At 40.0% G+C, this 26,321-nt stretch overlaps 1 protein-coding gene across 12 annotated transcripts in view; it reads left to right on the top strand.

Annotated features, from left to right (window-relative positions):
* CRIM1 (cysteine rich transmembrane BMP regulator 1) overlaps positions 1 to 26,321 on the top strand; it is a 244,272-nt gene that overhangs the window by 145,714 nt on the left and 72,237 nt on the right. For all 12 annotated transcript variants that reach the window (XM_064277211.1, XM_064277210.1, XM_064277201.1 and 9 more), the window contains 2 exons: positions 633 to 815; positions 3,183 to 3,380. In XM_064277211.1, the coding sequence (XP_064133281.1) occupies positions 633 to 815; positions 3,183 to 3,380 (381 nt within the window). The remainder of the gene's footprint in view (positions 1 to 632; positions 816 to 3,182; positions 3,381 to 26,321) is intronic.

The raw sequence follows: 26,321 nt of genomic DNA, 5'->3' as shown, positions 1-26,321 counted from the left end.
GGGCTGGTCTGATCTTTGGCTGAAGGGTGAACCTCAGGAGTGACCTGATTACTGAGCTAAAAGGGTGTCTGGGGGCCTAAACTTAGTATAATAATTTCTACGTCAACTATCCCTGTTATAATTCCTGTTACAAGGTGATGCATGTAGAGAGCATTTTGTTAAAGGGAAAGCACTATTGAAATTGTAGATTATTAAACCAGATAATGAAAGAAAAGAGTTGAGTAGGTAGCACTAGAGGAATAGAAGAATATCACTTCCAAAAAGGCCTAAACAATTTTTAAAGCGAAAAAATCTGAAGTGGATCTAGAATCATCTGTGTTTGAGGTAGGTATTTAACAAAATGAGTGTAATTTCTTCAGGGCATGTATTGCATATGTAAGTTTCATTTACCTTCATTTGGGGTAAGAAGTTGGTGCAGATTTTGCTGTGGAGAGTTTTGAGTTATAGGTGGAAGAATGTTACGGTGTATTTTGTTTATTTTACTTTGCTTTATTGTATTTGTTCAGTAGAATTATTGAGTTTAGTAAATTTACATGAAATTAAGACCTACTATCAGACAGAATTTTCTAGAGGTTGTTTGAGAAACATAAAAGGACACCACTCAAAAATTACTTTAATTTAACTCCCTTCAGAAACAAAGCCAGCCTGTGTGTTCAACAATGTGGAATATTATGATGGGGATATGTTCCGAATGGACAACTGTCGATTCTGTCGATGCCAAGGGGGTGTTTCCATCTGCTTCACTGCCCAGTGCGGCGAGCTGACCTGCGAGAGGTACTACGTGCCTGAAGGGGAGTGCTGCCCAGTTTGTGAAGGTAAGAAGAGGCACGGATTAAAGGTGGATTAGTAGAGGAAATATTGAAGAAATTATCTTTTTATGACATCATGCTATACCTTCTGAACTTACGTTTCTTTTAGGACATGTATAAGAATGCGTCCCAGAGGGAAGTTGTGCCTTGGTATAGACAACCAACCAGTTGCCATCGAGTTGATTCCAACTCATGGCAATGCCATGTGTGTCAGAGTAGAACTGTGCTCCACAGGGTTTTCAATGGCTCATTTTTTCAGAAGCACATCGCCAGGTCGCTTCCAGGTGGACTCAAACTTCCAGTCTTTGTGTTAGCAGTTTAGCATGTTAACCATTTACGTGACTGCATCTGCAGGTGAACATAAGACTTCCAGGAAATGCTTTTTGTTTATCCCCTGCCATTCTAGCAGTTCCTTAGCAAGTCCCAGGGCTTTCTCTTCACGCTGACATTAGAATTCACCAGCTGCCGTCTGATTATTCAGCCACGAGAGCCCTAGTCACTGACAGTCATAGCCAGTCAGCTCGGAGAGGAGCTACCTTGTTCCCTTACATATACCCATGCCCCTCCAGTTGGGATCAGGACCCTTCTGCCCCTCCTTCTTTGAAAATGTGTGGAGGTGACAGTGGAGTCATCCCACCAGCTCAGGGCCCAGCTGGGTATCAGGCGTAGCCCTGGACATCAGTGGTGCTCAGGGGGACCTTTTTTCTCTATATCCCCCCTCCCCTCCAAGAAGTAATGTTTCCATACTCTTCTGACAGTCTCTGCCCTCCCATGTCTGGTGTTCACAAACAGTAAACGTTTCGGAGTGGTGCCTCTGAGTATCACCTACCACGACCCACACATTTTAAAGAGTAGGAAACCGAAGCTGAGAAAAGTCGAGTGGCTTGCCCGCATTTTCAGTGGAGTCGGGAGGAACGCCCTGCACCCGGTACACCACACTGTGGGTCCGGAAGGGGAGGCCACGTGAGCCTTCCTGTCCTGACCGAATTGCAGCGCTTCTGCCTGAGGCCCACTGTGCCAGCGCCCACCCTGCTGACCTCCTCACGTGGGAGGACGGCGTCGTGCCACAGTCTGCACCTTTTTTTTCCATTGCCGTGAAATCCTTTGGTTTTCCAGTATTTGAGCTTTATTTATCACATAAATGTAATATCTGAACATCTTTAGAGCATTGCTTTTTCTTCCAAAAATTACCTTCCTAACATTCAATAACCGTTTGTAACAATAGCGTTTTTCCTCCATTTAGAAGTTATTTTAGCTAATGTAGGAAAAAGGTGGTTTGCTTTTTATGTATCATTGGGGATAAAAAAAAAATCACATCAAACTTTTAACCTTCCCAATTGATTTGTCCCCTGGCTGCCCCAGGTTTATAATAATCTTTGAAACTGTGTGGCCGCTGGTGGTGTAAAAACATAGATATGAACTTCTAATAATCATAATGAGTCGTCTGGGCAAGGATCCGGTTATGTCTCACTTCCTGGAATTCATACCCAGGCTCAAAGTAGAAATGTGAAGTATGTTGTGTAAGACTTTTTATAAAAGAATTTAGAAAGTCTTTATCTAGCTCAGGTCTCTTGGCCTCTGCCGTCCCTAAGTCTGACTTTCCTCCCAGCACAGCACTGGCTGTTTGAGGCCACTTGTTACGTATTTTTGAAAAAGATAATTGATTTGTCTAGTTGCTTTCATTATAGGGATACTGGGCTTTTGCATCCAGTGTTTATGTCCTTGTCAGTAACCTCAGAAAGCTTTTTTTCTTCCGAACAGTAGCCTTGGCTACTTCTGTCTCCCAGCTTTGGCTGCTGCTTGGCTGCCCAGCTCATGGGGAGAACAATGGCCTAGACATACAGCTTTCCCTCTAGGACACAAGCACTGGCCCATGGTGTGGACCAGACTTGTCATGAGCAAGGCCACAGCCAGGGCCTCCTGAACCTCCAGGCACCACAGAGATACAGTTCAGTTAGTCCTAGAAGTAACGTGTCACTCTTCAGTGAGATGGGGGTAGTAGTCTCACCATTTTACAGGGGATGAAATGGAGGTACAAGAAACACCTAAATGAATAAGCCTGAAAACACTGCCAGAGCCCAAAACAGATCTGCGCTTTCTAACTACCAACTCGCAGCTCTGTCCAGCTCTATCCATTTTGTACCACAGATCCTCTGCCTCACTGCAGTGTCAGGACAGGTGGATGGAGATCCGTGTGATAACTGCTTTTACATGGACACCTAGAGACACCTCATGCAACCCTGGGCTTCTGCTGATCACAGTTGGAAAAGAACTGCAGATGACTAGAACCTGGGAAAAAAATGTCTCTAGGTACAGGTGGAGGTAAGATTTAGAATACCCTCAGTCTTACTCTGAATTCATCTTTTAATTTAGATCCAGTGTATCCTTTTAATAAGCCTGCCGGGTGCTATGCCAATGGCCAGATCCGTGCCCACAGAGACCGGTGGAGGGAAGATGACTGCACGTTCTGCCAGTGCATCAACGGAGAGCCCCACTGTGTTGCAACAGCCTGTGGGCAGAGCTGCATGAACCCCGTAAAAGTTCCTGGGGAGTGTTGCCCTGTGTGCGAAGGTAAACCTTTGCTGTTCTGACCAGTCTCTGTCGAATGCGTCACGTTGGATAAACTACCAGTATGTTCTTGTTTGTTTTTTTAATTTCCTCAGGCATAATGTCTGCTTCATGCTGTTACCGGTTGCAGAGGAATTTATTATACAGCCAAAACTCATCATTTGGGGAATGTGTTGCAGATTTAAAATGAGAATAGTGTGGTATTTATATTACCATTGCAGATATGCTTATCTGAATACAGTATAAGAATGTATACATTTTAATTCAGTTCACTTTAAGCCTAATTAATATCCAGAGGTCAAAGCAATGACATAAAATTGGAAATAAGACCCATGACTCAAGCATAGCATTTTCAGCTTGTAATGCTTCCAGAAGCCCAAGAGTCCTGGGAGCTATAAGAAAAAGCTGGAACCATCAAAGGCAACTTGCACTGCCAGATGTCCGAACTCTGAGCATCCTTTCTGCTTCTGATATCGTGATGGGTGAGGCTTTACAATTCCTTTAATGCTTTTACTTCCATCATGGTTCCCAACATTTGCTACCTCTCTTCCTCTTTAATAGAGGGAAGCTTGGGCTTGTCTTTCTGTCCCAACCTGTTTCAGTCCACGTCTCCCAGCCTAGGAGGATTCTTTGCACACGCCCAGATCAATCTTAATCATCTGTCTGTACCTGGTAGTACAGACATGAGTTTGAATGTTTATACCAACAGATGCAATAGAGAGCATCTGTCATGAAGAAGCACATTTTCCTGGGAAAATTAATTTAAAATGGGTCAAAAATTAATCCATGTTAAAGGTGCATTCTTCTAGAATTTTTTAAAACAGATACTAAGGAACTGACAGGTCTTTTAAGAAATTCAGTTAGGTAGACTACATCAAGTCCCATATCAAGAAGTCTTTGCTTTTAACTAAATTTTAATAAGCTCAGATTTCAGTCTGCCTGGCTAGCTTCATTCACCTCTGAGGAATTAGACTTATTAAAGACCTTAGAAGTAATATAAAAATTTAAGCTGGAGAATTCTGCTTCTGTTGATATCAGGGGTGGAATATCCAATAAGCAAGGTAAGGTAAGCATGGGCTTACTTGTGCTTACTTACTAATCTGTAGTGAACAATTTCACATGAGCCTCTAAACATAAGTACACCCGTGCTTACCTTGCTTCCTGGGTCAGCCACCCCTGTCAAGCGTTGTACATTTGAAAAGAGGCTTTGGTTCTGTAGGAAGGTGCTGCAGGGGTGGGAGAGAGATGCCAGCCATATCTAGAAGCAGACTCTTTGATGTGAAAACTGTGAAATTGTTCATTACAGATTAGTAAGTAAGCACAAGTAAGCCTGTGCTTACCTTATTGGATAACTCGCCCCTGATTGACATCACCCATTCCCTCACCATTACTCCACTCAGAGTGCGGCTGCTATACTCCAAAACTTTATAGCTTCCAGATGACCAGTTTTGTGGAAATCACACACACACACACACACACACACACATACACATGTGCGCATGCACACGTGCCTGGCTCCCATCCCCTAAAGGCAGGGTTTCAGTGCTGGAATAAGGAATATACAGAGATATGTATAGTGGTTGTACAGTCTGCTTTACCAGAAAGGCTGCCTTGCTGAAGCCGAGGAGGGTGGAATATGTAATCCTAAGAATTAAGGACAGTCAACAGATTGAAATATTTCAGTCAACTTGAAATATTTAAATAGGCCTATGTGTGTGACATCGTAAGAAAAATTAAAAGGATCAATACGTAACCCAGCAAATACCTAGCCCTTTAACCTCATGGAACTGCATCATAAATTTAAAATAAGAATAAAGACTTGTAAAAAATAGAGCTTTTCTTCCAAAAGCAAATGAAAGGAGAGCATATCGTTTTCTGCTCAGCTTTTGCATTCATGAACACTGTCCATTAGGGTGAGTGGAGAAGTAGTGAAAGGGAAAGAGTTGGTGAATAGAAATACATTTATGTGTGTGTGTCTGTATATGTGGAAACCCTGGTGGCATAGTGGTTAAGAAAGAGTTCATCTGCCAAACAAAAGGTCAGCAGTTCAAATCCACCAGGCGCTCCTTGGAAACCGTATTCGGCAGTTCTACCGTATCCTGTAGGGTCACAATCTACTCCACGGTAACGGGTTTAGTTTAGTTTTTCATACACACACGTACTTGACTGATTTATTCTTACCTCGGGTAGATGTTTGAATAGAGTGAATGTCAGTTTCATCTCCAGCATCCTCAGAGTTTTAATCTAATCTCCCACTGTTTAAGAAAAGAGTTACAGTTTTGGTCAGCCATTGATTAAAAAAAAAATTATTAACCTTCTGTAGTCCAGATACAGTATTAGACACAACGATAAATAAGAGACAGTTCCTACTTAACTTCAAAGAAAATACTTAACATAAGTTGTAAATTAAACCAGGGGAAAAGGAATGTCCATGTTGAAGTACTTTGAGGTAAGCGTTTTACGCTTATACCTGATTTCATTTAATCTTCACAACCACACTATGCTAAAGGCCTTCTTATCGCAATTTAGAGATGAAGAAATTAAGGCCTAGAGAGATCTAGGTAATTTCCCCCACGATCAGTTACCATTATGTGGCCAAGTTGGGATAAACTGAAGTCTCTTGGAGTCAGCTGCATTTTCGGTTGTTTCCCCCACTCCCATGTGTCACCTGAGTTTACTCATGCCCCCTATTTCTCGTTCCCTTATTCTTCTCTACTTGGCCCTGTAATGGGGAGAGACAGGAGTGAAGGGAAAACCAAAAAACCCAAACCCACTGCCTCTGAGTCGATTCAAACTCATAGCGACCGTATACTACAGAGTATAACTCCCTCATAAATATAGGGTGTAAATATTTATGGGAGCAGACTGCCACGTCTTTATCCCACAGTGTGGCTGGTGGGCTCAAACGACTGGCCTTTTGGTTAACAGATGTGAGCTTAACCACTGCACCATCCAGGCTCCTGAAGTGAAGGGACTAGGGAGGAAATCATTTGCAATTTGAAAACTGCCCCAGGTATTTTCCATGTGACCTCCCATCCCCCACCTCTCTTTGAGAACCACAAGGGAAGGGGGCCTTTGAAATGCATCGCTGGGTTTGCTGCTTAAGCCCCCACTTCCACAGAGCTCAACATTTTTGTTATCTCAAGCTGTAAGGTTCTCCTGGTCTCAGTTCTTCTCTCTCTCTTATGTCCTAGGACTTATTTCTCTTCAGTGAACCTTTTAGTAGATTCCATTTATTAGTTCTCAGAGATAGAAAATAGAGGAACTAATTAATCTTGCATTTCTTGTTTTTGTTTTTCATTTAATTGAGTAATGAGTAGTTTCACATGAGATAACATTTGCTCTCCAGCAACCCTCTTATTTTAAGAGAGAAGGACCCTTTTGGTATAGGATCAAAATACATTGCACAGCTTAAGATAATGATTATTTATTATTAATCATGAGGGCTATTTGTTATTAATAATAACAAACTTACAAAATAATGCAAATCTAGTCAACATTATTGCCTAATTAATAGGGTCCAAGAAAGTGTATGGAGCTATTTGAAAATATTTTTTCTCAATAATCTTTCAAAACCAGCCCAAACCAAACTCGCCATGGAGCAATTCTGACGCATACAGACCCTATAGAACTGCCCTATAGAATTTCCAAGAAGTGTTGATGGGTTTGAACTGCAGACCTTTTGATTAGCAGCCTGAGTTCTTTAAGCACTGCACCACCAGGGCTAATCTTTCAAAATCAGACTTAAATATAATTTCAAGTGATTTCAGAATAGCAAAAGGATTATATGAAATGAGAAAAAAACAAGGTGTAAATAATGAGCAAATGGCTAGAATTATTTCGAGAAGCAGAAACACTGATGTTTATGTAGTTTATACACACAATGAAGTTCTCTGTGCACAATTGCATAATAAGCGTTGGCCCTTACCCTATTACTGCAGTCCCAAGGTACATAATCAGGGCTTCAGATTAGATGAAAGGACCCCACACAAGGATTGTGGTTCCAGAATCTTTCTAAATAAATTATTTTATCACCAAATATGATGTGTTCGGATCTATGGGAGGGGGGGAAGAGCCTTGCTGTGGCTGTTAGTATTAAAGACTCATGCTTTCCAAGTGACAGCATCACACACTTGTTTACCCCTGAGACGGGGCCATGAACTGGGGGCCCTTACAGACTAGGCTGTCACTTAACAGCTAATTCAGCTCACAAGTACCTAAGTGCTTTTTAAATTGGTACTTAAGTACTCTTACCGTTAAGTCTTAGCAAGTAATTGTCAACACCCAGTTCAGGTATACTGATAAGCTCTTCTAGTCTGTAAGTGGTTGTATCCTTATGGTTTGCTTTTCTGGCTTCTCTTTACATCTCTTGTTATCAGTCTCATTATTTTTATTTCCTGACCCTTGTAATAGGGTGGAAGTGCTTGAAATAATGCGTAAAGTTTGTAATTTAAATGTACATATGGAAGACTTAGCCTTAACTCCTTAAAAACTTATAAACATCAAAAGGCAGCAGAATTAGGCATTCTCCCCTATCCAGCGCCACTTGCATCATCTCATTTATAACACTTAATAATAACAGCCGGCATTTCTTATACACATCGTATGTGCCAGGCCTACATGCTTTATGAGCATCAGTTCATTTGATCCTCACAACATTCCTTTTGTGCAGGTACTGTCATCCCAGTTTATGATCAGAACCAGGAGTTCAGAGTTCAAGTAACTTGCCCAAGGTTATATAACTCGTAAGTGGCAGAACAGTGTGTCCCCAGAGATCAGGATCTGGCCCCTAGTATGCATACTGCCTGTGGGACAAACAACACACTGTGCCTTCCCCTACTGTTGGCCAGTAGCCTGAAAGAGGCTGTGTCCTCCTTGCGAACAAGGAATTTACCATGTTCTTTTGAATCCTTTAAAGCAGTATGTGACATGTAAGTAGGTGCTCAAAAATCCTTGATGAATGAATGATGAGAGAAGGAGAGAAAGAATGGAATGAGAAATCACAACCAAACTCCTCTTACTAATCTTAGCTGAGCAAGGCAGCAGACCCTGATAAAAAGGGTACTTTAACCAGAACCCAAAAAGTGATGACCTCTTGAACCCCTGATCAATCGAAGAAAAAGACATTGTTAGAATTGGAATGCTTGGTTTTGAAAACACATTTTGAGAACAGAAAGAATGTTATATGAGTATGTCTGACATGTGGTGGCCTGTATGTCTACAAGTGAGCGGGACCAATTAGTTTCAGATTGACTGATCGCACTCTGATGAGCACTTAGCTCTCAACTCCATTCCAGTGGCAACCACACTGGCCTCCCAAGACTTTTTTCTAATCTGATTTGCTCTCTCCCAGGCCAGCTCCTGAAGTAAGTCTAGCATCACAGAGCTTAAGTGGGCTTCCTCAAACGCTCCAAGGTGAATGCTTACTGTCAGGTTTTTAATGTACTGCTTTTAAGACATGCCTTGAGCACGTGTAAGTACCAATGCATTGCTCTTTCAGTTGCTTATAAAGGCAACAAAAAAACAAACCTGTTGCCGTCCAGTTGATTCCAACTCATAGCGACCCTATAGGACAAAGTAGGGCTGCCCTATGGAGTTTCCAAGGAGTGCCTGGTGGATTTGAACTTCCTAACTTTTGGTTAGAAACCATAGCTCTTAACCACTACACCATCAGGGTTTCCACAAAGCCAAAAGTACTTCTTTTTTTTTTTTTAAATCACAACTGGGCATTGAGAATTATTTTCCTGTTCTTCCTTTCAATAATAAAATGCTACCTAAGCCCATTCTTCACGTCAAAGGTACCATAAGGGCAGGGTGCCATTTCCCTTAAAAATCTGTTTTATAATTAAGGGTGAGCTAAGGTGTTGAGGAGGGTCTTCAGGGAAATTTTGGCTACGAGATGCCAATGATATGCCAATGATATGCCTGTGATTACTCGATAGGAAAAATACAAGAGATATGGACAGGTGCGAGGCCAACTTGGCTGCAACACCTGACGCAAGAGATAAGAATTTCATTGTCACTTAGAAGTCTTGGTGTCAGGCCTCATGTGGGGTGTCATCCTGGGCAGTGGCTGGCCCTCCCCAAGTGACCACTATGACTGTAGTATTCTTCAGGCGTAGGTCGTTTGCAGTCTCTGCAGGGAGGAGCTAATGATTTTGGTTACTTTCAGGATTTCAGAGCCAAAAACAGTTTAAACACTCTTCAAGAAGTAGAAACAACATAGAGAATATGTTAAAGGTAACATTCAGTATTATAGCTGGGGTTGCTGGTAAATAAATGCCATCCTGGTGACTGGACCAGTAGGTAGTTTCCCATCTGCTATTTCTGTTTCTCTGAAACCAAAGCAAAATTCACTTTTCTTTACAAAGAGCCATTTGTAGGTTGTTAAAGCTAGGTGATGAATATATGAGAATTCATCATTCTTTTCTACTTTAGTAATAGTTTTATTTCATTTTTTTTTAATTTACCATAATAAAAGGTTGAAAATGTTATCTGTAGAGCTATTAACAGATACTGAGCTAAGTTTCAGGAAGGCCTTATTCTGCTAACCTGGACTGAACAACTGTTGAAGTGGAGAAATAATAATAAATTGACAGTGCATGGACTCGTTCTAACTCTCTGGACTTAGGGTGGAGTGTGATTGAACCAGACAGTCAGCCTTCTTTCTTCCTGCCTCCTGGCTTTCCTGGATGCCCGTAATTAGGAAATCTAGTCCTCGCTGGGACAGTGTTGAAGAGAGGATGTTAGGAACATCTTAGCCTATGTGGATTTGGTAGGCCAGCTCAGTGCTTTAACACCAGCTCACCTAGGAGATTGCATGTCGTGATCTTCTAGAAGGGTGGAGTTCTGAGAGCTGTTGAATGGACTGTCCTCCTCATGTCCATCCTAATTTTATAGGAGCACAGTATCTTCTCCATAAATGTTGGTGATATTGTTTAAATCAAGCAGTCTTTCAAATGAGATTGCCACTGGACTGCCAGAAAAGGCTGTACCAGGCACATATCTGGGTGGGAATTCCTTGAAACAAGAAAAAATATGTTTCCAGCCCTGCCCATAATGTTTCCTCACTGAGCAGTATCCCAAATGATTAAGCTACTGCTTCTGTGGCAAGGAGTCAAGCATAGTTTGGCTGACCCCAGAGAGGCAGTGAAGTCAAAGATGCCACAGGGTCACATGTTATTAACATTCTGGTGCATAACAGGGATCAAAACTCAGTTTATGGGTGGTATTGCTTCAGTGCGATATACTATGCTATTATTAGTAGGCCAAGAATAATAAAATACCCGTAATACCTCAAAGACTGTTAGGCATGTTGTTTCATCCTTTAACTCTCAGTGTCCTGGAAACCAGTTCCATAAATGGAAATTGAATTATACCAGTCTGTTTTTTGCTTGTCCAAATAAGGTCATATGGTGGATAACAAATGCATAGCAAATGACCATGTGTTAACCAAGGTTTTTACCTTAGTAAGTATTGAGAATTTTTCCTGGACAAATTTTGCAGTATTTTCATTTTTCACTTGTAATTTTTTAATATATCTTTAGATATTTAAAATAACATTAGAATGTGTGTGAAGCAGTTGTAAAAGATAGTCCTGTCTGAGCTTAAAACACTACTTTCAAAATTTATACTTTTTATGGTGTACAGAATGATCTGTGTACCTCATACGATTAGCCTTCTTTACTTTGTAGATCTATAACTTAAATTAATAGTTGCATAATAGTTATAGATACATGGTAGTTTTGTTAGTTATATAGCTCATCATTATAATAGTTACAAGTTCTGCTGCTGGTTATCCAAGCCTGCTTGTGTCTTCCCTTGCTTCAGAGCCATAGCCTTGCCGTCTGTGCTGGTTGTTTGGTAAAGCTGCCGTTCCGACCAGAATCTTATGAATTAAGATGAAGTTTAGCCCTGATCTCTGATTTACTGCTGATGGCACTAACCGTTGCTGTAGACACTCAGAATCGACCAGAGCCGACTCTGAAACAGGATCCCCCTGCCTCTGATTCTCCAGAGCTCAGCAGTCTTGGCTGTCAAGTGTTTCTCTGTTGAAGTGGCATGGAAGGGTTGTTGTTGTTGTGAAGTGCTGCTGAGTTGGCACAGTGATCCTGCGTACAACAGAACGAAACACTGTCCAGTCCTCCATCCTCACAATCTTTGTTATGCTTGAGCCCATTGTTGGCAGCCACTGTGTCAGTCCATCTTATTGAGGGTCTTCCTCTTTTTCGCTGACCCTCTTCTTTCCCAAGCCTGATGTCCCGCTCCAGAGACCAGACCCTCCTGATAAAATGTCCAGAGTACGTGAGACGAAGCCTCGCCATCCTCCATTCTAAGGAGCACTCTGGCTGTACTTCTTCCAAGACAGATTTGTTTGTTCTTCTGGCAGTCCATGGCATATTCAGTAGTCTTCACCAACACCATAATTCAGAGGGGTCGATGCTTTTTCAGTCTTCCTTATTCATTGTTCAGGGATAGGTTACTTTTTTATTTCAAGGGTATTATTGCTAGGAGTCTCATAATTTTCCTACAAAGATAATAATTGCATCTCATAGTTCAGACTTGGGCCTGCTAATTTTCATCTAATCAAACAGAGGCAGGAAAACATAGTCTGGAATGCTAACTATGTGAATGAAAAATATTTAGTCATTCTTGAAATGATAGGAATGTTTTTCCAGCAAGCTTAAATAAACACAATCTCTATTGGGACTGTGTTAAACTTTTTTTGGATAGGAGACAACTCTTAGGCAACCAAACAGAAGTTAATGAAGGTTATTAAGAGACATGCCCTTCAGAAAAGTCTGGTGAACTTAAAAAGAAGAATTTTGTCTCCTCTCTTGTACAACCATTGATCAGAAGTAGCAGAATTGATGTCGTTTTAGATTTTGTCAACCTAATAGAATTTAACATTTTAGCTAGTAATCGCATCTAGCTTTCAAGACATGTCCTGCTTTCCTGACCACAGTGGTATCAGACCCTCTTGTTTCAAAGTCCTCATCTTTACCTCCTTCCCATGTTTGCTTCAGTTCTAAGGAATGGATTAACCTCAACACACCTGTATTTAAAGTACTCGATGGCATTTTTCATAGGAAGTGTGTGTGTTTGTTCCCCCCAGTACAAGGTCTGACTATACAGTAATGAGATTATTTTTAAGCATGCCAGGATTTACATATCCAAGTGAAGTGTTTTTCCTTTGAGAATGGTTATGTGGGGGAAACTGTACACCTATTCCACCAATAGTCACTCAAAATATTTTTGGTACTTGTCTGTTGCAACTGACTTCAGGGTTTGCAGCACATCTTTCTGAATATCTTTAGCTTTGTAAACCCTTAGCTTTGAAGGCTTATTAGACTCTAGGAAATAACCAAAGTCATTCGTTCAAGTATAAGTCTGGTAAAAAAGATGAATGATCTAGCTGGGTAAAACTGTCCAAAAGAAATAAAAAGTGACAGTAAGATGAAGGCATTTTGCCTTCTATGACATAGTAATTTGCTCTGAAAGCAACTCTGAAGAAAAGTTTCAAGTAGAATTTTAACATGAACAGTATTTTGGCACAAGCATATGGCATCCAAAAGTGAATGCTTTTAGTAATAATACTTCTTTGTAAGTATAACTCCTGGTGTGTTTATAACAACTGTCAATTCGCTTACTACATAGGATTTTTATGACTTCCGGGGGCTAGAGGCATATATTGAATAGGTCATGCATTGCGATACTTTTGTGAAGTTGCAGGTGCACATTTCAAACATATTTTCAAATAAATGAGACTGAAATAATATCCCTATAGGAATAACTTTCTAAAAAGGAGGTGATTCCACTCTAATTTATTTTAATATTTTAGTTTTCTAATTCCACTTCTGATTTTACTCTTTCAAACTGTGTTCTATTGTATAGTCTTAAATTTATCTTGAACAAAGTGATACCACATTGTTTAATACATGAGGGTTAGCTATTAGAGGTAATGAATACCCAATGAATTGTTTTTGAAGGCTCCATTAAAAGTATTTTCTGTTCTGTGTCTTTCTGGATATTGAAAGTAAAATGTCACATAAAAGTATAAAATGCATGCTGCAGTGTTATTGTAAAATAACGGAACAGACCGAAGGACTGAAAGTATGCATTAAGGAACACCTCTTGGCCATGTAATGATGCCCCGTTCACAGGTGGCTGCTAAAGGTGAAAGGGAGCAGGCTCATACCCACACGTCCACCTGTCCCAGCGAGATTCTCGGGCAGGAGCTGCACCAGCACCCAGAGTACACAGTGGGGAATCTGACCCGGGGACTCAGCAGTGCCAGCTCTCCCTTCAAGGACCATACCATCATTTTGATCTAAATTTGATAGGGAATGGGGAATTTAGCACTTTTTGAAATTTGTCAAAAACACTAGGGGATGTAGATGCATTTCATTTTATACTTTTTTGAGTTTGAGTTGAATATTAGCAGTTTCAACAAATTTGTGTTTAAAGTATGTCTCTATAGGATATCTCTCTACCCGTCAAGCTCATTTTACTTTCATATCTGAGAGTTTATCTGGGTTTATCATGTTTGTTTGAAACAGAACGCACTTCAGATATCCAGACCATTTGCAACCACGGAATTGATTGTTAGGTGCTAAGCAAACATAAGATTCAGTTTAAGCCTCCAGCTCTTATTTTGGAGCAGCGTAGTGAACAAGCAGTACTAAGAATCCCTAAGAAAATACTAAAGCAGCAAGGACCTGGTCCTTGTGGAGCCTGAGAGTCACATAGTTGTGTTTCATGTTTCACATTGGCTGCTGTGATCTGTATGTAAGCCATGTCCCTGCCTCAACCAGTGCAGGACCTTACAGCATGTGCTCTGCGTGCTGAGCCCATGCCTGGTTGCGTCTGATTCTTCTCTACTAAAAATTTACCTTTGTCTCCATTTTCTCTAAAGTATTTGTGTGTGATATTATTTTAGGCTGCCATGAATCTATTTTGGAATTAAGTGAAATACATTTATGTGTTTATTTACGTGCTTTCCCTTGTGGTCATGCCACACTTAGTTTGACCAACAATAGGAAGACACAAGATGGTATTCTTTTTCACCTTAATTGGAAAGCCTCTCTCTTGTTAGAGAGGCTAAAAAATGTTTAGAGATAATAAGCTGATGGTTTGGGATGGCCTTGTGCCTTGGATACTGAGAAGAATCAACGAGCTTAGATCTGTTCAAGTCCATGAATCTTATACTTTCTGGAGACCAAGTTTCGAAAAGATTCCAGAGAAGTTTTAGGCACCCAGAGCCAGATGAGCTTAATGGGGATGTTACACAGTCCCGTGACACAGACCCTAAGAAAGTAAGTGTTTGAAACACTCCCGAAGTGATTGTTAAGAAAACTGTACTGGTTGAACTTTCTCTTACTGTTGACATAAGTTTTGACATCACTGACCTACTGAAACAAAGATTTGTGGATCAAAAACAGCTTTTAGAGATGTTGTCCTTTTTTTTTTTTTTTTAACTCTAATTTCGACTTCAGAATGGCAGAGCTGTTGGCAAAGCTACCAAAACAGTATAAATGATACTGTGATGTATTTGCGCTGGTCCCCAAAAGCACAGCAAGGCCCCCATCATGAGAGAGGGTTTGCCAGGCACACAAAATCATTGTTTCAGTTCACGTTCGGTAAGCTGATTACTAAGAGATTAGAGATTTCTGTTCTCTTAGAGACACCATGGATGTAGTCAAAACGTAAAACAATGATATCAGACTGCCACTCAGCAAATGTGAAAGGCTCCGGTGACTGGTCACTAACATTCTCCAAAGCTTACCAGACCATGAAAGAAAGTCTCGGACTCACCCACATCCTGCATGCTTTTCTTGTTATCAGTGGAGATAGAAAAAGATGCTTAAGTTACAATGGTCAGGGTTCAGAATGCCAAGCTGAGTGTCATACCGTTTATCAGCTGAACATTTCAAGCTGGTGGAAGAGCTCATAATTAGTTTATTTAGCCATTGTCTGAGACCAGTTCTAGCTCCAAGCAGACAGGATGGTCATTTCAACAATAATTATAACAACAGCTGATATTCATGTAGCCCTTACGGTTTACAGAGTACTCTCCTCTTTGCAATCTCATTGACACTTAATATTGTAAGTAGGAATACTCCCATTTTATAGAAACCCAGAGAGGTTTAGTTTCACAGTTTAGGTAATGAAAGAGCAGGGACTCATACTAAGTTTCCTGACTCTAAATCCATGTCACTGGCGTTGCTTCTCTTTAGAACTTCTTCCTGAGAAGGGATACGTAGACGAAAATAACACTGTAAATATTAAAACCCTGGGTCATCTGCAATGTACAGAAGAGATGCGGCTCAGATTCAAAAGCCATTCTTGGTCCTGGTACACTCATCACTGCAACCCAACCAGAAAAAAAAAAAAACCAAACCCACTGCTGTGGGATTGATTCCGACTCATAGCGACCCTATAGGACAGAGTAGAACTGCCCCATAGAGTTTCCAAGGAGCGCCTAGTGGATTCAAACTGCTGACCTTTTGGTTAGCAGCTATAGCACTTAACCACTACACCACCACTGCAACTCACTTACTGTTAATTCTGACATTCTGTGGCCTCGCCTTTGAGCCAGGTTTTTGCCCTGGGCCTCTCTCTCTCTGGACTTTGGACCTTGCTGCTTGGCCTCCAGAAAAGCTGGATCTATGGCCTTCTTCCACTTACACATCCCTGCTTCCCCCAGCTGGGAACACCCTTTACCCTGAGTCCACTAAACTTTTCTCCCCAGTTCTCTCTGCCCTCTCAGTCTTGCCTTCTGCCCAGCCTCATCCATCCCTGGGCCCTAATACTCAGGTCCCCACTGAGTAAGTTTAATTTCCCACTCAGCCCCTTTCAGCTTGCCAGGCACTGAGTACCATCACCAACTCTTGTGCATTCTGGTCCAGACTCTTCCCTTTTCTCCTCTAATTCTTACCAGTCTTTGCTTAATCATCTGGTAAATTTGCCAAGCAGTCAGCAAGTGTCAATACTTCATCCGGTCCTAGATGAGTTCCTGAGTTGAATGAGTTCCCAGCTATTTTCAGGACTATTTTAGTAACACTTTTCATTTGACACCGTCAAGGAATGATGTAGTCACTGAAGTGAAATCTCCAGCTAATTGAAATTTTGGGTGTCAATTTTTTTTTTAATTTTGAAGGGAGACTTCGTACAAGGCTTTGTGTACTTCCGTGTCTAAGTCAGAGACAGAGATCATAATGCAAGCCATTTCTGGCAGTTGAGTTGCACCACCGAGCTTCTTATTTTGGACTCCTTGGGTTTGGAGGTTTTTCAGCCAGTTTTCACTGTTATTATGTGTCAAGTTCACAACAACTTGATCTAGCTTGCTGTTTCAGTGAGCTGATTTATTGAGTACCTACTAACTCTGTACAAGGGACTGCCGTGGTGATGAGGACCCCAAAGAATTTAATGTCAGATCCCCTAACAGCTAGCAAATTAGACTTTGAGCACCATGCTGAGTTAGGGGCCCTGCTTCATCTAATTTGTTCTTCTTAGGTGCTGTCCAGTCAGCTCTGACTCATAGCGACCTTATGTATAACAGAACAAAACATTACCCCGTCTTGCGCTGTTCTCACAATCGCTGCTGTGTTTGAGCCCATTGTTGCAGCCGGTAGTTACAGCTTCACCTAATAATGTGCCCTTACTTTTTTTTTTTTTTTACTTTAGGTGTTGGATGTTTTTTCCTCCATTGTTTGTTTATTACGCACTGCTGTGGGCTGTGTACTGTGCTAGGTACTAAGGTTATAAACAATGAATAAAGCATTGTCGGTAACATCAGGACACTTCCTCCCTGGTCCTCAGCCATTTCCCAGAGGGTTGGTTTGAAATTACCAGAACTCTGATGCTCTGACCTTGCCCCCCAATTAAGTAAAGCTATTAAAATGTATCTACAAATACACGCACACGCACACACACACGTACATATGGAGCCATTATTTCGTAAACCAATTAAGTGATACCAAGATATATTCCCAATGAAAATGAGCAATAAAAAGAATACAGGAATAAAATATAAAGCAAGTATAACAGGTCTTCGTTATTCTTGGAATCCAGTGATAATTTTGTGACCTGTCTGAAACTGAATTCCTGGAAAAAGATATCCCACTATATATAAAAATTTCTAATTTGTCTTTGTGGTCTTTTAATAATAATCTCATAATAATACTACTGTCTTTTCCTATTAAAAATGAGATTGGTAAAGGAAGAAAAATAATCCAACAGCCAAGATTCCCTGGAAAAAGTATACAACATTAATAAATAGGTCTAAAATAAATATATGGTTGTTTCTCTGTCTGACCACAAAGTAATACAAATCTTAGGAGCATTTTCACACCATTTATTTTAAAATAAAACGAAGAAACTGCCCTGAGATCAATTCTGCAGAAATCACAAGATGTAAGTGTTGTTATGAGAAATATATACAAAGGAAAAAAGGATAACTAAATGTGTAGTGGCTGAAAGAATTTGAAAACTCCAACTCTAGGAGATTTTTTTCCATGACTATAATAAGACTTTCTGAAGTACACATTCATACCCATGGAAATTCCTATTTCCAGATTAGGGAGTTTTTATATCATTTTTTTCCTTGTCTACATTAATAAATACAAGTTTCCCTCTGGCTTCATTTGGGAAAAATCGCATCTTCACTATACTTCGCTTCATAGTCTGCAATTACGTTGACAATGTGGTGACTTATTTGAATGGTTTTCTGACTAGTTATGGGTCACATTTGAAAAGGAATTGTGGTAACAGAATGACATATGAAGATACAGTAAAACAGATAAGATATCTCCTCTGGTTCTGTCTTGGCCAGCCTTATCTCCAGTTTTATGGCCCTGGACAGGCAACCATTAACTGGCAGGACACTGGGAGGCCTGATATATTTAGCCCTGGGCTGCCATATAAAGTGAGTGAAGCTTTGGAATTTTCCCATCCATTGAATATTCATGGCTTAACCAAGTCTAGTAAAAAATCTTAAGAAAGACAGTTGCCAGAATTAGGTCTGAAAAGAGAATGTAGTTGTTCTTCCTTCTTTCTCACAGTCAAGTAAGCAGACTTGGGAGTTTACGGAGAAGAGCTACTTTAAATATACAAACCATTATTAAAGCCCCAAAGGAGAGAGATTAAGAGAAATAAGAGCTAGGAAATGGTTTAATTTATCTTATTACCTGTACTTGAATTTTTTTTTTTTTTTACCTCATAAAAGAAATGTAAGGATGTATCTGCCTTAAAAAAAGTGCTTTTTCGGTCATGGTCCCCAAACCTTCTGTTGGCCCAGGACAGGAGCCATTCCCGAAGACAACTCATCAGACATGGAAGGGACTGAACAATGGGTTGGAGAGAGATGCTGATGAAGAGTGAGCTACTTGTATCAGGTGGACACTTGAGACTGTGTTGGCATCTCCTGTCTGGAGGGGAGATGGGAGGGTAGAGAGGGTTAGAAACTGGCAAAATTGTCACGAAAGGAGAGACTGGAAGGGCTGGCTCATTAGGGGGAGAGTAAGTGGGAGTGTGGAGTAAGGTGTATATAAGCTTATATGTGACAGACTGACTTGATTTGTAAACGTTCACTTAAAGCTCAATAAAGAAAAAAAAATAAAAAATAAAATAAAAGTGCTTTTTGTAGAAATTTACCTAGAGTGATGTTTTCCAGACTTTTCTAAGAGGGTGTGTATGTAGTGGTAGCTAAGAGCGGATGTGTGGGTGTGAACAGGCAGATTAACCAGTAAGCAAGGTATGCACGGGCTTAATTGTGTTTACTTATTAACCTGTAGTAGTGCACAGTTTCATCTTCAATGTGGTGAGAAACAGGTAAAATTGTGTACTACCGTTCCTGGATTTGAATGAGTCAAGGACAGTAGCAGAGAGCTAGCTGCTACCCACAGCCAGGCATGCTCCAAGCTCCCACTCACCCCAGAGCACAGCATTCTCAGAAATGATTCACAATCTAGCACCGGAGTTAATTACCCTCCTGATAGAAGGCAGTGCTGCAGACCGAGGGGTGGCTTCATAAGCCTTCTACAAGTGTACTTCTCCAGAATCACCCGCCTATACTCAGAAACTACTAATTTGCTGTCAGCCATCCCGTGTTGCTGATCAGAAAGAGTGCTTCCCACATTTCTGAATGGAGGTAATTAGCGTTATTTACGAGTGATAACCAACATGTAGTAATCAGTGTAATGAAAAGAACCTTGCATATATTAATTCAAAAAAGAACCTTGCATAGATTAATTCAAAGCCAGAAGTTCAATGAACTAATACAGATTAGACACCGGATTCAAAACATGTATTAACATTTTCATTTAAGTTATGTATGGTCGAATTGTGAAAATCAGTGATTATATACTTTGTTTCAGAAGCAAATTGACATAAATTTACAAATTTTTAAATAACAGAAGGTCAAAATTTATTCCTTCTGTTGTGTTGTCCTGAAGTCATTAAACTATCCAGTACCATTCTAGGACTGATGTAAAATTTTTAATTAGCATTTTAAGATGCTGTATTTGAGTTTCAACTTCTCCCTCCAATGCTTCCTTTTGGAGAATTCCCCATATAAAATTACAAAAAGCAAGAAAATAGAGAGCTTAGATTTGCTTAACATGTTTGTAAGTCCTGAGTAATCCAGTATAAGTTACTGTATGGTCTAGTGCTCTGGCCTTAGAGTTAGAACAATGATTTTTATTTTAACTTTATACTCTTGATCAAATTAGTATGGTCACAGTGCCTTAAATTTCCCGTTATTGAGTAGGTAAAATCGCTCCTAGGAAACATTTGAACACCAGTGTAAAGTACTTGTGTTGTTCTTCAGAAACTTAGTGTCTGGGGCTCTCTAATTCTTACGAGTGTTTTCCTGGAAATATTTTTACTGATAAGGCATTCTCTGGGCTTCCTAGGATAGGAAAGAAATATTTGTCCCTAAATTTTAAATAGAAATAAAATGAGGAGCCCATGTATGTTTACGTTAATGTTTATGTTACCACATGTTATGACAGATTTTTTTTTTTCAGAATTTTGTTCTCTAAGTCTTGTGTTAAGAATTGGAAGTTGGACATCTGTACTCCTGACAGAATACCAAGGGTCCTTGTAAAAATAGCTCCTCTGAACAGTGTAAGGTGCTCAGAGAATCTTTAAAAATCATTCAAGAAAACCCCAGAGGTTGAGGAGAGCAGTGGTTCCCACTCCAATGCAAAGTAGGAAACAGCAGATGGGATATAGACATAACAAACACCCATTTTTGTTCTTTATTGCTTCTAGGCTCAGAAAATATTTCTAGAATTCTTCTCCACAAAGAAGCTGTTCCAGGGTTCCCTTTAGAAATAGTTGTAGCCAAAGACAATGAATTCCTTCCTGCTGTTTCAAGCCTTCTTCCTTTGGAGGACATTAAGGTATTTCTTTAATTCCTCAGCTGATTCAATGAGATGAAATTTCAGGGTGGTCCTGTAAGCAGTGCTTCATTGAGTATTTCCTTCCCAAGTTCCCACCTTTGTGCAAGCATTTTCTTAGTCTCCTAAATGAGGAGACCCAAGACTTTCTTTCCTTTGAAAAGAGCCTACTGACACATCTCCACCCAACCATTAGGAGATAATTCTTTTGGCTCCAAGCAACAGGCTTCAATGTACAGTCATGCGTAAATGCCTCCAAAAGTCTTAGCAGGACCTCTGTTGAACTGGTAGTCTCCAAACTCGCCAAAGACAGGGAGGGCCATCATCCCTCTAGAAAGGCATGTGTTCCCTGTTGAGATATATACAATTTGAATGCCATACCCCATGCAATATAAAACAAAAACCCATTGCCATCAAGTCAAATTCTGACCCATAGCAACCTGATAGGACAGCGTAGAACTGCCCCATAGGGTTTCCAAGGCTATAAACCTTTAGAGAAGCAGATCTTTCTCTCGGCGTCAGCCCCTCTACTAATAGTGTCACCAGATTTGGTCCACACCACCTGTGCCCCCCTAGTTATGCCATTAACCAGGGCTCCTCCTCATGTAATATAGGAGCACAGAAATGTAGGATTTAAATTAGAATCTTCTGGTCTCTGGGCCAAGACCAATGAGGGTACTTTGCATGTTCAGAGCACTGCTGCACAGCCTAGGGAAAGGTGTTATTATCAAGTACTGATAAACAATTTCAAGATGCTTCTTTAGCCAATCCCTGGTGGCATAGTGGTTAAGCATTCAGCTGCTAACCAAAAGGTCTGCAGTTCAAATCTTCCAGCCGCTCCTTGAAAACCCTGTGGAGCCGTTCTACCCTGTCCGGAATTGACTCTACAGCAAGGGGTTTTTGGTGTTAGACAAGCAGAATGAACACTTCACATACTTGACAAACACTTCCTAAAGATTCATAATTGGATTAAAAGCAATGCAGCCATCATACATCATACTCTGATACCATGATTTTAAATTTTCTTAAAGCACCCCTTTCCCCACCAAAAGTTTCTGGAATAGAAACTACTCTAAAAATCTAATGAGTTCTTGGTCATTCCTTAGCTGTTCTTTAAGGACTAAAAATTACATACTGATTTAAAATAGTTTAACTCAGGATGGTGTTAAATATCTCACGTTGGAGTTCATTAGAATTTCAAATTGAATATCAGTATTATCACAGTATTCTCTTTCTCAAAAAATTTCCCTGATGTCAGTAATAGAACCAGTTCTGAGATTACATCCTAAAATATTGGACTGAAAGCCAACTGTCAGATCTGTTTAATGATAATACCAGATTTTCTTCTAGATAATATATAGTTGCGTATTTCTGTTGTAAAAATATTCTCACAGAAATCTAATATATATATATGGCCTGACACAGTAGGAAGTCAAACAGTAAATGTTGAGTGAATGATGAAAGGGTAATAGAATACATGACTCCAGATGAAGTATTAGGAGACAGCTAATTGCCTGCAAATATGTCTGTTACAAATCAACAGTTACTCCAGTGACATAGGATAACAGCAGTAAGTACCCTAAAAACATGCTTTACCACCCCCGGAAGACTTTTAAAATTTGTTCTGGCTTGTATTTGAATAGAAAAACAATACTCATTTTGTTAAATGCCAGAAAGCTAGATGACAAATATTCAAATGCCTTTGAGAGAAATTTAAACTTTTATCTATATTTAATATATTATGGTGGATGTTGTTGTGTTCAGCCTAATCTATCGGGAAAATTGAGTAGTTCTAGAATAAACTGACAGTTTTCATGAATAACGACTTTGTTGAGTTTTTCTGTGTTTTAATGAATATTGAGGGTATCAGAATTTGAAATGCATACTTCCCAATTTCTTCCCTCTAATGTGGGTAATCAATGAATGGGAAAATATTGATTTTAGAGACAAAACATAATCTTTTGTTTCTTGTATTCTGCCACATAGTCTGAGGCCCGAAGGTATCTGCTAGGACTTGTTTACCTAATATGTTTAACATACAGCATTGTGGGACTCCACCACTCATCTGTCAGTTTGTCATACTGTGGTGGCTTACATGTTGCTATAATGCTGTAAGCCATGCCACCAGTATTTCACATACCAGCAGGGTCACACATGGTGGACAGATTTCATCAGAGCTTTCCAGAGTAAGACACACTGGGAAGAAGTGCCTGGCAATCTACTTCTGAAAAAAAATGCCCAGCGAAAACCTTATGGATAGCAGCACAACATTATTTGACAAAGTGTTGGAAGATGAGTCCCTCAGAATAGAAGGCACTCAAAATATGACCGGAGAAGAGCTGCCTCCTCAAGGTAGAGTTGACCTTAATGACCTGGATGGAGTCAAGCTTTTGGGACCTTTGTTTGCTGATATGGCATGACTCAAAATCAGAAGAAACAGCTGCAAACATCCATTAATAAGCAGAATGTATGAAGTATGGATCAAGGAAAATTGGAAGTCATCAAAAATGAAATGGAACACTTGAAGATGGATATCCTAGGAATTAATGAACCAAAATGGACTTGTATTGGTGATTTTGAATTGGGCAATCATATGCTCTACTATGCTGGGAATGACAAACTGAAGAGGAACCACATCGCATTCGCTGTCAAAAAGAACATTTCAAGATCTATCCTGAAATACAGCACTGTCAGTGGTATAGTATCCATACGCCTACAAGGAAGACGAGTTAATATGACTATTATTCAAATTTACACACCAACCGATAATGCCAAAGGTGAAGAAACTGAAGATTTTTATCAACTTCTACAGTCTGAAATTGGTCAAACATACAGTCAAAATACATTGATAATTACTGGTGATTGGAACACAAAAGTTGGAAACAAAGAAGGATTCATAGATGGAAAATATGGTGTTGGTAATAGGATCTGGAGATCACATGATAGAATTTTGCAAGACCAATGACATATTCATTGAAAATACTTTTTTTGCAGCAACGTAAATGGTGACTGTCCATGTGGACCTCGCCGGATGGAATACACAGGAATCGAATCAACTACGTCTGTGGAAAGAGACGATGGAGAACCTCAATATCATCAGTCAGAACAAGGCCAGGGGCCGACTACTAGACAGATTACCAATTGCTCATATGCCAGTTCAAGTTGAAGCTGAACATAATTAAAACAAGTTCAAGAGAGCCAAACTACAACCTTGGTATATACCACCTGAATTCAGAGACCAGCTCAAAAATAGATTTGACGTGTTGAACACTAATGACCAAAGACCAGACGAGTTGGAGGATGACATCAAGAACATCATACATGAAGAAAGCAAAAGATCATTAAAAAGACAGGAAAGAAGGAAACGACCAAAATGGATGTCAGAAGTGACTCTGAAACTTGCTTCTGAACACAGAGTATAACTAAAGCAAAAGTAAGAGATGATGGAGTAAAACAGATGAACAGAGATTTCAAAGGGCAGCTTGAGAAGATAAAGGAAAGTACTATAATGAAATGTGCAAACACCAAGAGTTTACAAGTCAAAGGAGGAAGAACACTTTTTGCATTTCTCAAGCTGAAAGAGCTGAAGATAAAATTCAAGCCTAGCGTTGCAATATTGAAGGATTCTATGGGTAAAATATTGAACAACTCAGGCAGCATCAAAAGAAAATGGAAGGAATACACAGAGTCACTGTACCAAAAAGAACTGGTCAACGTTCAGCCATTTCAGAAGGTAGCATGGGATCAAGAACTGATGGTCTTTAAGGAAGAAGTCTAAGCTGCACTGAAGACCTTGGCAAAAAACCCAGGCTCCAAGAATTGACAGAATACCAATTGAGATGTTTAACAAATGGATGCAATGCTGGAAGCACTCACTCATCTATGCCAAGAAGTTTGAAAGACAGATACCTGGCCAACCAACAGGAAGAGATCCATATTTTTGCCTATACCAAATAAAGGTGATCCAATGGAATGCAGAAATTATCAAACAGTATCATTAATATCACATGCAAGTAAAATGCTGGAAATAATTCAAAAACAGGTGCAGCAGTATATTGACAGGTAACTAAATTCTATGGACTATGCAAAGGCACTCAGCTATGTGGGTCATAAGAAATTATGGATAACATTGCAAAGAACAGGAATTTTAGAACACTTAATTGTGCTTATGCAGAACCTGTACATAGACCAAGAGACAGTTGTTTGAATAGAGCAAGAGGACACTGCGTGGTTTAAAATCAGGAAAGGTGTGCATCAGGGTTGTATCCCTTCACCATATTTAGTCTGTATGCTGAGCAAATAATCTGAGGAGCCAGACTATATGAAGAAAAATGCATCATCAGGATTAGAGTAAGACTCATTAACAACCTATTATACGCATATGACACAACCTTGCTTGCTGTAAGTGAAGAAGACTTGAAGCACTTACTGATGAAGATCAGAGACTAAAGCCTTCAGTATAGATTACACCTCAACATAAAGAAAACAAAAATCCTCACAGCTGGACCAGTAAACAGCATCATGATAAACGGAGAAAAGATTGAAGTTGTCAAGGATTTCATTTTACTTGGATCCACAATCAACGCCCATGGAAGCAGAAATCAAGAAATCAAAGGATGCATTGCATTGGGTAAATCTGCTGCAAAGACCTCTTTAAAGTGTAAAAAACCAAAGATGTCACTTTGAGGACTACAGTGCACTTGACCCAAGCCATAGTATTTTCCATTCCCTCATATGCATGTGAAAGCTGAACAATGAGTAAAGAAGACCCAAGAAGAATCAATACCTTTGAATTATGGTGTTGTCAAAGAACATTTACTATACCATGATCTGTCAGAAGAATAAACAAGTCTGTCTTGAAAGAAGTACAGCCAGAATGCTCCTTAGAAGCAAGGATGGCGAGATTGTGTGTCATGGACTTTGGACATGTTATCAGAAGGGACCAGTCCCTGCAGAAGGACATCATGTTAAGAGGAGGGTCACCGAGAAAGAGGAAGGCCTTCAAGGAGGTGGATTGACAGAATAGGTGGCTACAATAAGTGGCTCAAACATCTCAATGATTGTGAAGATGGTGCAGGGCCCCAAGCGGTGTTTTTTTCTGTTGTACATAGGATCGCTTTAAGTCAGAATCAACTCAATGACGCCTAACAACAACATCATAGAACTGGAACATAATGAACAACGCTTCTGTGCATTTTTTTCCTTGTTCAGCTGAGCAAAAGATATTATACTGAATGTTAACAGAGAAACATGTTGAAGTGATAAAACCATTTGGATACTGTGTGGCTGATCAAGTCATTGTCATGGTTCTGATCCTCTAACAACACAGTCAGTTTATTTCTTTCACTTTCCAGCCATAGACCACAACCTCCCTAATCCTGTCCATTAGTCATAATATGTATCAAAATAAGACATACATTAAAAACTGTTGCAGAAAAATAATTCAGAAATGAAAGATAATCTTTGAAAAGGATGGGCAATGCATTCTGTAGCAAAATTCTGTGCCAACCTGTGTCTGTTTAATCTGCCTTAGAATATTTTT

Source organism: Loxodonta africana, chromosome 26, assembly GCF_030014295.1.
Source record: "Loxodonta africana isolate mLoxAfr1 chromosome 26, mLoxAfr1.hap2, whole genome shotgun sequence".
Taxonomy (NCBI): Eukaryota; Metazoa; Chordata; class Mammalia; order Proboscidea; family Elephantidae; genus Loxodonta; species Loxodonta africana.
The sequence above is the reverse complement of the archived record's forward strand: the minus strand, read 5'-3'. Positions and strand labels throughout refer to the sequence as shown.